At 45.8% G+C, this 17,386-nt stretch overlaps 1 protein-coding gene across 4 annotated transcripts in view; it reads right to left on the reverse strand.

The window, feature by feature from the left end:
- Positions 1–4,839: 4,839 nt before the first annotated feature.
- PCLO (piccolo presynaptic cytomatrix protein) overlaps positions 4,840–17,386 on the reverse strand; it is a gene marked incomplete at its 5' end in the record, with an annotated part of 241,011 nt that continues 228,464 nt past the window's right edge. For all 4 annotated transcript variants that reach the window (XM_083738705.1, XM_083738703.1, XM_083738702.1 and 1 more), the window contains 3 exons: positions 4,840–9,507; positions 10,655–10,800; positions 12,743–12,877. In XM_083738705.1, the coding sequence (XP_083594831.1) occupies positions 9,367–9,507; positions 10,655–10,800; positions 12,743–12,877 (422 nt within the window). In that variant the 3' untranslated portion in view covers positions 4,840–9,366. The remainder of the gene's footprint in view (positions 9,508–10,654; positions 10,801–12,742; positions 12,878–17,386) is intronic.

Consider the following 17,386-nt stretch of genomic DNA (forward strand, 5'->3'; position numbering starts at 1 on the left):
AGGTAAACCCATCAGCAGGTTTCCAACACACTCAGATTTCTGTTGTAGTCCGCCCCCACCTCTCATGTATGTATGATGTATTGGGAGGGTGCTCACAGGCCACACCCCTTCTGTGATGTATGTACAGTGGTGCCCCGCAAGACGAACGCCTCGCAAGACGGAAAACCCGCTAGACGAAAGGGTTTTCCGTTTTGGAGGCGCTTCGCAATACGAATTTCCCTATGGGCTTGCTTCGCAAGACGAAAATGTCTTGCGAGTTTTTCCGACTTTTTTTCCTTTCCCCCCCTTTTTCTAAGCCGCTAAGCCGCTTATCAGCTGATCCGATAAGCCAATAAGCTGCTAAAAGCCGCTAAAAGCCGCTAAGCCGCTAATAGCGCTAATCCGCTAAGCCGTCAATGGGCTTGCTTCGCAAGACGAAAAAACCGCTAGACGAAGAGACTCGCGGAACGGATTCTTTTCGTCTTGCGAGGCACCACTGTATGATGTTTCTGGGGGTTGTCTTGGACTCCAGGGCGGGCAATTTAAAATGTCTATATAAGGGCTTGTGTGCATGGCTCAGGGTCCCTCCCTCCCCCCATGTGTGTGTGTGTTGAGAACTCTGTTGCAACAGCTTTAATAAAGATCAGGCTTACTAGCTGCTTTGCTTCTCAATATTCTCTGGTTGGCCTCCTACCAATAAAGAACCTACAAAAGGCTCTTGGGTACCCCATAAGGCAGGCATGTCTTCAGGGGCCTAATCCGGTTGACAGGTTGATTTAATCCAGCCTCCATGGCAGTATATGTCCTGAGGTAATATCCCCCCCCCAAAAAAGCTCAGCAACTTACACCCTAAAAAAAAGCTCGACTACTTTGGTTGGCCCTCATGCATGTTCACGTCATCAAATCTGGCCCTCTTTGAAAAAAGTTTGAGCAGCCCTGCCATAAGGGAAAAGGAGCAGTCTCCCCCCCCCCCCCCGCATAACAGATTCAGTTCCTGGAATAGCCAGGCTAGCTTGCTGGTGATGTCATGGCCTTCTAAGTTTGGCCCATTAAGGTAACAAAGGAAGTGGCTCTGTGTCAGACAGAAAACAGGCGCTTGCTGGTAGAAAGACAAAGGCCAGACTGGAGAGTCATGTGAGCTGGAGGCTGGCAGGCTGCAGAACTAGGAGACAGAGCCAGGCCCGATTTCTGTTGGAATCCAAGGCTGGGACTATGAGAGAGAAGCAAGACCCATTTTTGGGCTGTTGCTGTGAACCCCACCATAGGCTCAGGTTGTATTTATGTGTAAATAAACCGTGTATTACAATGACAAAACAGTCTCTGTCGTCCCTTACTACAAGGAAACACCAACCTAGGATAAGTGCCTGGAATCCCACATGGCTCAGATAGTGGGGTGGCATGCAACAATATATTTAAATCACCATCGTGTTGCTCTAGCAGTCATTGAGAATGCTGGGAACTGTAGTTTGTTAAGGGTGCTGGGAACGGTTGCTCTGTAAGGTCAGAATCTACAGTCCCCAAGATTCTCCATGGCTGTTCAAGTGGTCAAGTATTTGGAATGTGTTGATAGATTAGATAGATAGATAGATAGATAGATAGATAAATAAATAAATAAAGGTATAGGTTAAGGGATCCCTGACCATTAAGTCCAGTCATGTCCGACTCTGGGGTTGCAGCCCTCATCTCGCTTTATTGGCCGAGGGAGCTGGCGTACAGCTTCCGGGTCATGTGGCCAGCATGACTAAGCCGCTTCTGGCGAACCAGAGCAGTGCACGGAAACGCCGTTTACCTTCCCGCCAGAGCAGTACCTATTTATCTACTTGACTCTGACGTGCTTTCGAACTGCTAGGTTGGCAGGAGCAGGGACAGAGCAACGAGAGCTCACCCCGTTGTGGGGATTTGAACTGCTAACCTTCTGATCGGCAAGTCCTAGGCTCTGTGGTTTAACCCACAGTGCCACCCACGTCCCAGGCAGATAGATAGATAGTAGGTTATAAATAACCATGTATGTATTTGGATAATAAAACTTATAAAAGCATATATGGAATTGTAGTTGTTTGCATATATAGAGGCAGTGATTTTTTCTTTAAAATTTTTAGGGGTACTCTCATTTTGACTCAAGAAAATTACTGGGAAAGAAATGGAAGCTGTCATCAGAGGTGGAAACAATGAAACTGACCAATCATAGATACATAGAACTGAGTTCGCCGTAGTAGAGAAGAAACTTTTTTTTATATATAATTTTTTTTACTCTTCTCCTGTTAGACTCACAAAATGTTTAGGGGTATGCACCCCTTGCATCCCCTCAGAAAAAAAGCACTGTATAGAGGTATAATATGCTTCTCCCCTTTTTATTTTTAAAAAACCCATTCACTTTTTATTTCCATTTTATTTTGTTCAGCTCAAATAGTCTTAATTTTTTTAAAAAACAAAGAACTCTTCAAGTGGTATGAAAGTGCTTTAAAAGTATGCTGCAAATGTCACCTCTCTGAATCTCCCTCCCATCAGTTGAGTAAAATATATATAGTAGGTTATAAATAACCATGTATGTATTTGGATAATAATACTTATATAAGCATATATGGAATTGTAGTTGTTTGCATATATAGAGGTATAATGTATGCATTTCCCTCTCCCTTTTTATTTATTTTTTTAAAACCCATTCACTTTATTTCCATTTTATTTTTTTCAACTGAAATATTCTTTTTTAAAAAAATAATTAACAAAGGACTGTTAAAAGTGCTTTATAAAAGTGCTTTAAAAGTATGCTGAAAATGTCACCTCTCTGAATCTCCCTCCTCTCAGTTGAGTGAGATGGTGTTTTCCACCACCTAGAATACTAGTCACTCCAGAGCAGTTCCTTCTCCAGCATCTGAAGGAGGCGGCCAGAGTGGGGAGTCTCCTTGGGCCCAAGGGAGGCAGGCCAAGGGCAGCAGGGGCCAGAGGCAGGAGGACAATGGATGTCACTTACCTTTGTGCCACAGGCTTCCCTGCAGCTGCGCAGTGAAGTCAGAGATGCCTGCACTTACCCCTCTCTCTATCCTCCAACCAAGGGAAAAGAGGCCTTAGGACAGCTCACCATCACATTTCAGCCAGGCAAAAGCACTCAGGGAGGAGTGGGAAGAGGAAGCTTGGCCAAGTCAGAGTTCTGAGGGCCAGACAGAGAGGGATGGAGGGCCACATGCCCTAGTCTGGACTAGGACACCACAGTATTACCTTCTTCAGGCATTTCTGAGAATGTGCCAGATAGAGCTCCCCTTTGGCCCCAATGCTGGATTTGAATGTGTGATCAGCTGACTTGCGACTGGCCCCATTTCCCCTCTACAGGGATGAGAGTTTGGTCTATTGAGGTTCCTACCCCTGTTAAACGAGCTCATCTATGGTCACTTCCATCCCATACATTCAAGGCACAATACTTTCCCCAAAGAATCTTGGGAATTGTACTTCACCTCCTGCCAGAGCTACAATTCCCAGCACCCAGAGCAAACTACAGTTCCCATGATTCTTGGGGGGGGGGGTAGTCAACTGTTCTTTGGGGGAACAGTTGTGCCCTTAATTTGTATGTTCATAGCATGCCCTCGTGACCGAAGTCCACCATGCATTGATGTTCCAGCCAAGGGGCTAAGCAGCATCTTCTCTGAAACCCTCTTGTGCATGACTGAAAAGGGTGCAGGACTGCTAGTGCGTTGCAGTGCTCACATTCTAATGTGCCACAAAACTGTCTTTTCAGTAACAGAACTCACAAGTACTCTTGAGCCAGCTAGCAAAATACTCCCATACTTAGCTGTTTCCAAGTGTTGCAGAGAGCATGGTGGCTGGGACTTGCTGGGATTTATGTTCTCTGGCTGCCTAACCCCTCAGTGCTACAGGAATTGGCCTTAGACAAGGGTGTCTAATCAGAGCCTACATCAAGGATGCATGACACATGCTTTATGACACCCTTAGTCACAATGAGCATCGCTGCTGAAATTCTGAACTGGTCATTACATAAATCAAGTCTACTTGTTTGTAAGTCTCAAATGCATACAAGTCCTGACTTTGATCCAATGAACTCCATAATACCTGCAATAAACAGGTATTTCCACTGATGCTTCAGTTTGCTCTGCAGCTTCTTCCTGCGATGGTTCCAAGTCGATTGGCTATTATCACAGGGATTATGTTTAGCTCATCAGAAAAGGGGGCATCATGATGCAACATCATGGTGCACAGTGTTGTAGAAGAGCACCGTATTTCAAAGAGCAGACTACCTAGTCTTATGTGGAATGGTTGAAGGAGTCGAGTGTGTTTAACTTGGAAAAGAAGAGACTGAGAGGAGATAAGATAGCCATCTTCAAATATCTCAAGGGCTTTCATGTGGACCAGGGAACAAGTTGTTTTCTCCTGCTCTGGAGGGAAGGACTGGAGGCAATGGCTTCAAGTTACAAGAAGGAGATTCCGTCTAAACATCAGGAAGAACTTTCTGACAGTGTAGCGGACTCCCTCGGAAGGCTGTGGACTGTGTCAGGGAATGCTATCGTTGAGATTCCTGCATTGCCTCAATGTCCCTTCCAACTCTATAATTCTCTGATTCTTCTATTCCACTACACAGGAATCAGCTGGCATTCCATAACTGCAGAGAATATTTAGTCTTCATTACACTGCTTCTTTTTTTGGAGGGGTGTGTCCCCCCCCCCATTTTATACTTCGGCCATCATTAAGGTTCCCGCCCATCCCATGCAGGCAGACACCTCAAACTGAAATTATTTCAACTGTAAACCAATTGTCCCATTTCACAGATGCTTCTCCCTTTCTTGTGCTAGAGTTACAGACGTATTTGCCAGCTGCAGCAGGAGTATTTAGTAGTGGGAAAGGACCCCAAACTAGATATTTTAAATATTTATTAGCCAGACTGGATTAAACAGCCTTTATACAACACAATTTGCATAAGTTCTCAAGATACGTCCTGTATACAATCACAAAACCATGACATGGATTTTATACATAGAGTGAAAACCGAGACCGATTTACAAGCATTTCTTCCCCTCTTTATACAGTTCGTTAAGTTCGTTTTGTTTGCTTTGTTTTGTACAACTTTTGGAACAAATTTTGTATCTTTCTTTTCTTGGAGGATTAGAAGGCGAAAAACAAAGAATTAATTAATTATTCATTCAAGTGAAAAAGAAATATTAATAAACCACCATTGACACATGCAACATTCACCGTGGAAATATATTACATCTCCCCAAAGACTACGGATGGTGGCTGTTGCATTTTAAATTTTATGCCTGGGGTAGTTGTTCTCTCCAGTCACCCCCATCGCACCCTCTCCAATGCCAGGGATGCTGTACATGTTGTCTGGTAGGATGATGGTACCCATGCTTGTCAGTGACGGTTGGGCACCTGACCAACCACTTGACATCTATACAAGACACAGTTCACGTGGAGGGAGGGAGACATGCTTGGGATGCCAGGGGGAATTTGGAATCCAAACCTGGTTTGCTGCTCAATACAAAAATGCATATTTACAAATTAAGAAAACAGCTTTCTTCAGATCACCCAGTCCAAGTTCATGATATATATATTATATTATATATATATTATATATATATAGCACATATTTTAAAACCCATTAGTGTGTTCATTATTTTGTCAAAGAATTAATCAGAGAAAACATCAAAATGCAACTTATGATTTAAAGAGAGAGTATCCAGATTTTATTATTTTAGTCTAACAGCATCTTCTAACTGAAGAGATTGGTCCTGCATTGGAAACTGACTCGGATGCGTGAAGAGCCTCCTTCATGCGATGCCGGTAGATCCTTCAGTTTCTTCACCACTGAGAATATTTGATTATTTCCCCATCACATATAGATATATGTATGTACATATATAGACACTCAAGGGGGACTGTGGGCTCTTAGCAAGGGAAATAAAGCACTTGGTATAGTATCAGGTATGATTTAAATAAAAAGATAAAAAATATACTATTAACATCTGTATGAAATCTCCAGGAAACTAAACGCTAATTAAATAATTCTATATTGAGCAATATATAAGAAGTGTTTACATTTTACTTCTTCGTCCTGACAGAAAGAAGCAATATCAGCTGGTTACCAGCTACTGTACTAACCCTCCCCACCCGGTTGCCCCAAACAATCAACTATTAGGCATATAGAAAAGGAACTCAGTTTACAACGAGGTTCCTGGAAATGTCTCCCATGTGCACACAACGAGGTACCCTAATTCTTCTTCTATGTATTGAAAACAGTGGTACAAGTTTAAGTGGTGGGGCGGTGAGTGGACACTGATAAAAAGCCACAGCATTTATATTGCTCCTGGATACTATCCCTTTAAAGGATGATCATAACAACAAAACAGCTCAATGTTCGTCACAGGAACTCACACACCTTGTTTGGATCCAGGGAAATAAAGCAAGATCTGGCCATCAGTCACAAGAACAAAGGAAAGAAATGACCCCTTTCGAGGAACAACCTATCATTTGTTAAATACACACACACATCCTGTGCTTTAGCTCATACTTCAAGCTTGTTTTTTCTCTCTGTACAAAGCTTTTTGTACAACACAACTTATATCTCTAGCTTGGCAGACTTGTGGGCAATATCTAGATCTATATAGTAAATATCTATAGCTCTATAGTAAATAAAGCGCATTGTGCCATGGACAATCCATACCTTTAAAGAAACCCACAATTGGAGAACATTCATCTATTCCAAGTTAAGAGGCCTGGCCACATTTAAGTGCTTCTGTCTGACAGAAGAAACAAACAAACAAACAAACAAAGAAAAAGATTCTGCCCCCCCCCCTGCAAAATAAAACAACAAAGAAGGAAAACAGATATGGTGAAGTATTGATACATTTTCACAAATACCCAAAGTCCCTGTGAATTTTTTTTCCTTTAAAAAAATAATTGCCACAAGAAGGGTTTTTGTTGCCTTCGTTCATAAAAAGAAAACTGCATTTAAACGTGATTCATTGTTGCATAGAATGATTCCAGTACAACCCAGACATTTGGTCAAAAGGAACGTGGCACACTCTGCAGACGTCTTCGGTCTCAGCACTGATGCATTCGTGGCTCGGGGAACGTCAAACCCCTTCACTAGCTCTTTGTGAGATTCAGGATACAATGAAGAGAGATTCTAACCCTAATGACCTTCAACATGCTGTTTCCTCACAAGCACAAATTCCCGCAAACATTCGCTGGTGCATTTGACTTGTGGAGAGCTTGGCTCCCAAGGCTTGGAGCACCATTGCCCTGGGACCTGATCAGAAGTTGCTGAACAAGGGGCAGCTGAAGCCACAACAGCAACGCTGTGAATAAATACAGTAATTGCAAATAAATATCTGCTATTAACACAAAGCTGTTCCTTGCTTCTCAATTTGTCATCCAATCCACCAAACAGCATGTGGCAACGGCAGTCTTGCTTTATCAATTAATAGTGATAATTAGAGGTTTACCAGCAAGCCTCCCACTTGGCGCTTGCTGCTGGTGGAAATCTCCATGGCAACCGCTATACGATTCATCACCTTTGTCATAAATCTTAGCAAGAACAAAATTGCCAGCCATTTGTGCAAAATTGCATATATCACCTTTTTTTTTTTAAAAAAAAGAAAGACTTTGCTTAGCAATTGAAATTCACTGTTTCAGAAAATACAAACCCAGATGCCATGAGATTTTTAAAATAAGGATAAGGGAGATGTGGTATTTGGTAGCAGGCAATTTCCACATGACACAGCACTTTGGGCAGGAGGGCAGCGCTATTGCTCCAAAGAATTGGACTGAAATTGATATTTCTAGGAGACAGGTGGATGAAATCTGAGTAAGAACACCAAATTATGTTCGTATGCTCTCCTTCCTCCCAATCATTACCTATTTTACAGTCGGGATAAAATGTACGGATATTTCTGGGATAGCTCAGTCAGTAGAGCACGAGACTCTTAATCTCAGGGCTGTGGGTTTGAGCCCAAGACTGGGCAGAAGTTTTCTGCATTGCAGGGGGTTGGGACTACGTGATCTTTGCTGTTCCTTCCAACTCCACAATTCTATGATTCTTCTGCACATACTTGCTGCTTCTGCTGTTTAACCATTTCAGCTTCAAGGAACAGTTTGGCATAGTGCAATTACATGCCCATTTTCAATTAAAATACTGTAATATAAAGCAAATCAACACAATAAGGGACTAATTGTGTTTCCATTTTTTGTTTCTGGACGCCACCAATGCAGTTTCATGTTCCATGCCTTTAAGAAAGCTTGTAGCTCATGGGAATGAATGCTGCCAAGTTGGGAATGGATATTCATTTTATACACAGTCCAAAGCCTGTCTTTCAATGATCTCCTTCAACGCTTTGTGAGCAGAATGTTTGCAACTTCATGCAGATGAGAAGGAGCCTGTAGCACACGGTCACATAAACAGCATCACTTGTTCTAACATGTGGACTATTTCATACAGTTGGAAACAGTGACTCCTTGAAGTTCACAAAGGCAAGACAAACAGATAGTGAAGCCACAATATTCACCTCAGTGCTCAAAAGCCCTTAGAACCAACGCCATTTTAGCAAAACTATGGAAAACAGTCGTTCACAGTAGGCTGAATCACAATGTCTTCTACACCATAAAAGCAATTTCTCTTTTCCTGATATGGCTCCAACTGCCCCCTTTACTCTTTCCAAAATGACAACTATTCTTGTGCTTTCTGTACTTTACAGTCCGAGATGGTAATTCTCCAAGACTAACATGGGAAAAGACAGAGATTACTATTCTCAATTTAAACGCCAAAGCATATAATTAGCAAAGAGGAAAAAAATAACATGAAAGAGAAGCATTGCCACCATTTAAATTAAAAACTAATTACCCCACCATTTGCCTCCTGGGGCGTCATCTCACCACAGCAAATATATTCTTACATTAAGACCATGGATGTTCAGATAAGTCTTCAGATAAGGGAGAACTGGGAAGGCAACTGCTTCAGGTACTTTTGCATATCATGATCTCTTAGGCGATTGCACTGTGAGCCAGATTGCTCTCGCAGAAAGATTCTGCCTCCAGCTGCAGCCAAATTCTCTGCATTAACACCTGCCTTCAACTGCATGGTGTTATTATTCCTCTTCAGATTCTAACATCACAGAACCCTTACACAAGTCTCCTTTTTCAAGCAGACTCATTTTAATTTCTGGGCTTAGGGTGGTTGGTTTATTAAGCTCTGCTGATTTGTTTTTAAAAAACACAGCAAAACAAGTTGACTAGCCCTCATGAAAGTGTGCTAAATAGCCCAGAACTTTCTCCTCCTACTTCATATTCTGAAAGCCTAGCTAAACACAATATCAAAGTAGAGTCTTGGAATCCTACAAGCAGACTTTGACAAGGCTTGATGGCCCAAGAAGAAATCTTTCCTCAATGTGTTTGTGTTGAGCTGACCAAAAGTTTGTGCCAGTTTACTATTCTTTTCCTGAGGTCCACTTTGTCAAGCCAGATATATGCCTCACCAATCAAGGTCTTCTTCATAAACTTTCCTCCATTGGAAACAAGGAGTATCTGGGAAGAGAACAGAGGGTTGGGGTACTGTTCTGGTAAAAAGATCTAAAGCCCTGGAACATGACCCTGATCATTGCTGCAGAAGCTGTGGCGTGCTGTCTGTTTGCTATGGGAACCAAGATCATGTCACAAAATATACCCAACACTTATTGTGGCTGCACATTCCAAGGGACGATGAATGGCTTTGGACAAGTTGTTTGTGTCCCTGAGATCTCCTGACACATTTCCATGTATAGGTTGTCCATATACATATAATTTATTGTTATACGTGTCTTGTTATAATGTCTACAGTGGTACCTTGGGTTAAGTACTTAATTCGTTCCAGAGGTCTGTACTTAACCTGAAACTGTTCTTAACCTGAAGCACCACTTTAGCTAATGGGGCCTCCCAGTGCCGCCCTGCCGCCGGAGCACAATTTCTGTTCTCATCCTGAAGCACAGTTCTTAACCTGAGGTACTATTTCTGGGGTTAGTGGAGTCTGTAACCTGAAGCGTATGTAACGTGAAGCGTATGTAACCCGAGGTACCACTGTATTATGATCGTATTGTATATGTGACCACCTCTAGCTGAAGTAAGTTAGGGGGGAGTGGTATTTGTTGTCACATTTATCTCTCTGTCCTGAAGAGCTGAGTTTGACATTTCCCCCCTCCTCACAAGAACTCTGTCCACGAGGTTAGGCTGCACATTAGGCTAGGCTAGGCAAACTACCCAGAGACTGTCATGGCTGAGTGTGAACCTGAATTGCCAACACCCAAGAAAGAGGCCTCCATTAGGTGGCCACTCATTGAACATTTATGCTTCCTTGTTCCATTTTATGAGGAACATCCTGCCAAAGACTTCAGTTTTGAAGATCATACAAATTTATTTATTCTCTCTGCAAATTCTGTTTACTTCTTTCTTACAATTCATACTATCTTTTGATACTTAGAGCAGCCAAGAATGTTCTAAGTTGAGGAAGTTCTAGGCTTGAACAAACACAACAACATTGGGAGACTGTTCATGTAACTCTCACACTGTAACATTTAATTTGCTTTTCGGCAAATGGCAAATAATTAAGGTTCAGTAAATAAGTAAGTGAGAGAAAGAGAGTCTCAAATGCCCAATACAGAAAGCATAACATTCAGTTTGAATTAAGATGGAGGCTTACCTGGAGAGAATGCCCAGTGGGACTCAAACTGAATCGAAATGTTTCATTGAATGAAGGTTCTCGGTCATGCCTGCATACTCTTGTTTTCTTCTTAATTACTCTCTTTTGAGTTGCAAGGTTGACAACGTACAGCTTCACATACAGATCTGTTCAAATAAGCAGTTCAACCTGTCATACAGAACCTCATTAGGCGTCTTTGCTGCTAACTCATTTAGAATTAAATTAGTTAATTGTTATTTAAGATGAGGGAAACTTCTCTCTGCTGTTTCCCTCGATATCAAAATGAGGTAATTCCAGGAGAGCTGATGAAGTGCTCTGAAATTCAGAGCCCTGAAAGCAAATTCTTTCCCAATGAGTACAGAAATTCACTGAATGAAATAGTTTAGAAATCTTTCATATAAGAGATGAAGCTGAGACGGAAAAAACTGCACATTATTTTTTTGGGAAATGAAATAAGCCAGAGGTACTTCAGCCAGAAACAGGTATTGACATATAATTATTCTATGCTATTTCAGTTCTTTTTGGATAACACTACCTTAGAATGGAATAGCTTTCCTGTCATAAAGTGGTTTGCCACTCTTGACTTGAAGCACTTTAAGTTTGGAGAGGAGTAAGACTTTAAATTTTGAATTCTGAGTCCCGTGATCATTACAGTCCAATTGCTAGGCAGATCCCAAAATGTAAAAAGCTAGATGGCTAAATACACGGTAAAAGGGCCTCTTGTCTGCTGTAGGTAACACCTCCCTCATCCCTTTTAGGAAAGGTTGAAACTCAGTGTCAGGTAACATGCTTTGCATGCAAACGATCTCAGGTTCAGTCACCAGCATGCCCAGATTGGGCTGAGAAACATGCCTCTCTTAAATTCTGGAGAACCAGGCTGCCATTCAGCTCAGACCTGGGATGGGGAACTGCAGCTCTCCAGTTGTTTTTGGATCACCCATGTTGGGTGGGATTGATGGGAGTCCAAACATCTGGAGAGCCACAGGATTCCCATCCCTGGTGCAGATAATACTGAGCCAGATGTACCAATGGGCTGACTTGGTATTAGGCAGATTCCTATGGGAATCAAACTTACATAGAAGCCAAGCGCAATTGGTGTTTCAGAGCCTTTCGACAAAGCAACATCCCATGTTTTATATGTATGCCATTAGGGAGCAGGCTGGTGAGTTATTTACCAGTTTGCATTGTGTCAAGCACAAATACCGTATTTTTCGCTCCATAAGACACACTTTTTTCCTCCTAAAAAGTAAGGGGAAATGTGAGTGCGTCTTATGGAGTGAATGGCGCTGTGCAGAGAGGGAGAACTGCGCAGCGCCCCTTCAGCAACGCGTCTGTCCTGCGAAGCCGGAGGAGGAACAGAAGGGGCTCTCCTGGCTTCTGCCTTAGCCACGCGCAGCCTCTTCGGGCAGGGGAAGCCTTCATCCCGCTGCCCAGGAGAGGCTGCGCGCAGCTATCCCAGAAGCCAGATCCCTCTTGCTGATCTGGCTTCTGGGATTCAGAATATTTTTTTTCTTGTTTTCCTCCTCCCAATACTAGGTGCGTCTTATGGTATGGTGCGTCTTATGGAGCGAAAAATACGGTACCTCCCTCTTGGGAGGGAACAATTTGTGCTGAGGGAAGAGACCTGCCAGACCTGCTCTCCCCAGGAGCAGCTCTCCTCACCACCGCCACACCTGCAACGGTCCAGATTCATGTATGTGGCATTAACATGAGTCTCTGGGACCCTTCAAGGGGAAAAGGAATGGGAGGGGGAGTTTCGGAGACATGGGGGCTGAATAGAGGAAGAGCATTATGTACCTGTCTGCACCTTGCATTTTTGTCGCTGTAAATCGCTCTCTCCTGAAGACGCCTGGTTAGGCAGAAAGGCCTAACAGAATCAGGCCCTTACTACTACACTTATTTATTTTTAGGAACACCCCCCCCCAACCATCTGTAGAGAAAACAAGAATGAATGAATGCTATAAGCAATGGATACGATACATGTGTGTCGATAACTAAAAACAAAATTGAAATCTTACCATCCTTATGTGTTTACCACTCATTTTAAAACATATTTTATGTATTAAAATGCTGGTTTACAATTGATACCTGGTAAGTGATCTGGAGATTTAAACTTGTAGGTGATATTTCTGCACTGAAGGATCTCAACTATCAGCTGTTCCCCATCAGTCTTCATTTCCTTCTTTAAAGCAATCTTGATTTCACCCATCACCTGGGTTTTACCTGTAAAAGGGGGAGGGGTCAGATCAGCTATAGTACAAGGTGCATGTAAGTATTCCACAAAGCTAATACTTCCAAGTTAAAAGGAACTTTCCAAACAATAATACAAATAATATAAGCTACAAGCTAGCACAAAGCTAGCACAGAGTCTTTATAGTCTGGGTATAAATGAGCACAAGATATGGCCATAATTATTTTAGGGCAGACTCAGGAATTGACAGCAACTCCCCAGTTGGCTGAAAGGTACATTTCATTTCTTCATGCTTGGTAACTTGCCGAAGTGCATTTAACCTTGTATTATTTTTAAAGAGTTGCATTTGTAAGAAACGGTAGTGTATTGTTGTGTTGGCATATTAAAAACAAAATAGGGAAAAGGCTGCTTGCCTGATTTCTAATGGGATGGAGTTCTGCAGAATCGGGCCCATGAAACTGAATAGTGACACCTCATTAACTCGTGTCATGCTTCTGACCCATGGAGGACCACAAGCCCCTTCAGGTATCCTGGGCCTACCTAGATGTACATGTCTTCCTGTGAAAAGACCCTTAATTGTCACTTTGGGCACTAGCGGCACCTTTGACCCTTCGTGAACATAATTCAGTTTGGCATTTTAATTCCCTCATGAATTAAGCCTGCCATTGGAATTTCAGCAATGGGAAACTTCGGCAGAAAGCACTGGCTCAGCTGAGAAGCTTTCGATGCACTGTAGAGACTATGTGGGAGTTCTGCCAACTACATTATCTGCAATCAGGTGACTCACAAACCACAGTTATCACACTGAGTGTAAATGGTAGGTAATCTAATTTCATTTCTCTTCCAGGAACCAATCTGACTTTGCTTCCAGTTCTGTAGAACATCAACCATGGCATCCTTCTGAAGGCACACTATTTCCGGGATTCTGTTCCTGCCTGAAGCGCTTCTTCTATAAAGTTCTGTTATGGCACTAGGGCTCATCCCTGTAACACCTGCGCTACAAAGTTCTGTAGGGTGCTATCTGGTTTCCCATGAGAGTTAGGCCACCTAGGGACCATGTCACCATTGGTCACACCAAGCTCTGCTTCTCATTTACACCTGAGGCAAGTGAGGCCATTGGGATGCTAAACAGGTATATTGGCGCTCTAGTGGATTGGATGAGGCCAATAAATTGGAGTACCATCTTGACAAAACAGAGATGCTGTGGGTGGGTGGTTTCTCTGTGCAATGTAGCTAATTTGATTTATTTATTGCATTTAAAGGCCACTCTTTTCTCCAAAGAGCTCAAGGTGGTTGTCAGGACTGCCGCTAGGTCCCAGCTCACAGAGGACCAACGCCCAGTGGATATTATATACAAAAGTCTTTATTGAAGTTTAGTTTCCATTTCCAAGCTCTGGGCGCGCAGGCCCACGTCTTAACGCTAGACCGGCTAAGTCCCCTCTGACTCACTGCTCCACCCACACCAGTTTAAGATTCTAGCCTGGCTCCACCTCTTGCGCTGCTCTTTCCTGCGTTGGGTCCTTCTGCCCTCTGGGGTTCCCTCCTTCCTGGACTCCTCTGACGCGGAGCCTCCTGAGTCTTGCCCCTCCCTCCGGCGGGCTTTAGGACCTGGCTCCCTTCCTGGGCTCCCCGCTGTGCCGCGCTCCTGTACATTTGAACTTGGCGCGCGCGCCCAGCCGGTGACTTTCCTTCTGACCGTTTCCCCGCTTCCTGATGTGGGTGTTGCCAAACCTGACTCCTCTCCTCCCTCTGGTGGTGAGGACACTGGTCCCGACTCCTGGGACTCCCCCTCCCCACTGCGCTCTGGTGGAGACGCTGGCCCTGATCTCCAGCTGCTGTTCAGAGACTCCCCGCTGGCCCCTCCCTCTTGAGGTTTCTCCCTTGGAATCTCCCTTGCTCTGGCCACCGGCGCTCCCTTCTGTGAGTCCTCCGATTCGCTAGAGAGGCTTGTGGAATAACTCTGGCCACTGTCACTGCCTGCGCCCCCCTCGTACTCCTCCTCCTCACTCTCCATTTGCTCCCCCTCCTGTGTCTCTCCTTCTGAACCCCTGACATCCATCCCCCCCTCGAAGCCCCCCCTTCCCCCCTCCCCCTCTTCCGGTGCGGGTTCCGGGTGCTCCATTGTTGTAGGGGTGAGTCCAGGATACAGCTCGTCCCCTGAGGCTTGCAACCATCGAGATAAGTCCGGGAAGTCCCCCATGGGCTCGTCGACGACGACCTCCTCCGCTTCCATCTCCTGCGCGGTGTGCTCGAAATCTGCGCTCGACCCCAAATCACCCAAGAGCCCTCCTCCCCCAGTTGTTTGATGGGGGTCCACCTCCCAGGGCCCCTTCGGCATGTCTCTGCGCCAGCCCACCTCGGGTTGGTCCTCCCACCAATAAGATCCCCCCGTGCCAAAACCTGAAAGTGATCCCTCCGGAGAGCTGCCTCCCGGAGCCGAGTCCTCAGCTGACGAGAAACCCCGGAAAGTGCTGGCCGAGAGTGTGGGTGTGAACAAACAATCCTCGAAAAAGCCCGCCGGCATAGGCTTGTGCGGGAAAAGTGTGTGGAATTCTTCCTTGAGCAACTGCTCTTCCACTGCGTAATCCGGCACCCACCTGTTGGCGCTGGCCGGGGTGTCCTCCGTGGCGAGAAGATATTCAATCCCGTCCTCCCCCCACCTTGAGTCTAAAATCTCAGTGGCTTCATTAAGTGGCTCCCCTTTCGGCGACCCCCCTTTTTTGGGCGCTTCTCTGAGCGGGTCTGGCGCCTTCCCCGGTGCTTGAAACCTGTGGGGCTCTCTGTAGGGCGTGAGCACTGATCTATGAAAGACCGGGTGCATTCTGGAACCCTCCGGGAGTGTCAACCGGAAGGCCACTGGGTTGATCTGCGCCTCTACTTGGTAAGGCCCTAGCTGCTTGTGCCCTAGTTTCTTCTTGGCTAACGATCTGGCTGGAACTGCTTGTGCTGCCAACCAGACCCAGTCTCCCACCTGGATGTCCTCCCCAACCCTCCTGTGTCGATCTGCCTGCACTTTGTAAGCCTGTTTTGCCAACTCTAACTGCCTCCTGAGCTGCTCGTGGATCTCCTGCAACTCCGCTGCCACTTCCTCTGCTCCCTGTGGCTCCCCCTCCCGCACTGTGTCCAGACCCGGGAAGGTTCTGGGATGCCTCCCGTAGTTGGCAAAAAATGGGGTCACCCCCGTGGACCCGTGCTTCGTGTTGTTGTAGGCAAACTCGGCCAACGGTAGATAGTCCACCCAGGTCGATGGCTGCTGGTTCGCGTAGCATCTCAGGTACTGCTGCATGATGGCGTTGACCCTTTCCGCCTGCCCGTTAGTTTGCGGGTGTCTCGCCGACGCCAGGCTGACCTTGACGTTCAGGAATCCCATCAGCTTTTGCCAGAAGTTGGAGATGAACTGGCGCCCCCGGTCGGACAAAATAGACCGTGGTAGGCCGTGCACCTTGAACACGTGGTCTATGAACATCTTAGCGGTCTGCTCGGCCGTGGCCACCTTCGCGCACGGAATGAAGTGGGCCATCTTGGTGAACAGGTCCACTACCACGAGCACTGCCGTCTTGCCCCTTGAGCTGGGTAGATCTGTGACAAAGTCCAGGGCTACCCTCTCCCACGGTACGAACGGTGTCTGTAGCGGTTCCAACAGGCCCGCCGGCGGCTGGTGCACAGGCTTAGCCCTTTGGCAGGTGTCGCACCTATTGACATAGTCCGCGACATCCCCCCGCATCTTAGGCCACCAAAAGTCTCTGGCTACTAAGTCCACCGTCTTCTCCTTGCCGAAGTGCCCCGCGCTGGGCGCGTCGTGCAGCTGTTGCAGGACCTTCGCACGGAGGCTGTCCCCTGGTACGTAGAGGACTCCCTTGCGTAGGAGCAGGCCGTCTCGCACTTGGAATTCGTCGCCCCTCGCCTTGCCACTGCACACCTCCTCCATCTTGGCTCGGGCGAACGAGTCTGTTCGCAGCGCGCGGCGCACCGCGTCCAGGTCCACCGTGGCTGACGCGCATGCCCACGCCTGTGGTGTGAAAATGTGCTTGGCCGCCGCCGGTGCCTCTGCCTCCAGATACTGCGGTTTTCTGGACAGCGCGTCCGCCAAGACGTTGCTGTTTCCTGGGATGTACTCAATTCTGAAGTCGAAATCTGCAAAGAACTCCGCCCAGCGGATGTGTCGCTGGTTCAGGAACCTCGCCGTGCGCCAGTACTCCAAGTTCTTATGGTCTGTGCGGACCTGCACCGTGTGCTTGGCTCCGACGAGGAAGTGCCGCCACGCCTTGAAGGCTGCATGTATGGCCAGCAACTCCCTGTCCCAAATGGTGTAGTTCTGCTCCGCTTTGCTGAGTTTTCTGGAGTAGAAAGCGCACGGCCTCCAGTCCCCCTGGTGGTCTTGCTGCAACAGAACGGCTCCCACGGCCCTGTCTGAGGCGTCCGTCTCCACTCTCATGGGCCTGCTGGGATTTACGTGCAGTAGGTTCTCTTCGGAAGCGAAGAGCTGCTTGAGCTTCTGAAAGGACTGCTCTGCCTGCTCCGTCCAGATGAACCTCTTCTTC

This window comes from Podarcis gaigeae, assembly GCF_964106915.1.
Source record: "Podarcis gaigeae genome assembly, chromosome: 5".
In the NCBI taxonomy this organism is placed as follows: Eukaryota; Metazoa; Chordata; class Lepidosauria; order Squamata; family Lacertidae; genus Podarcis; species Podarcis gaigeae.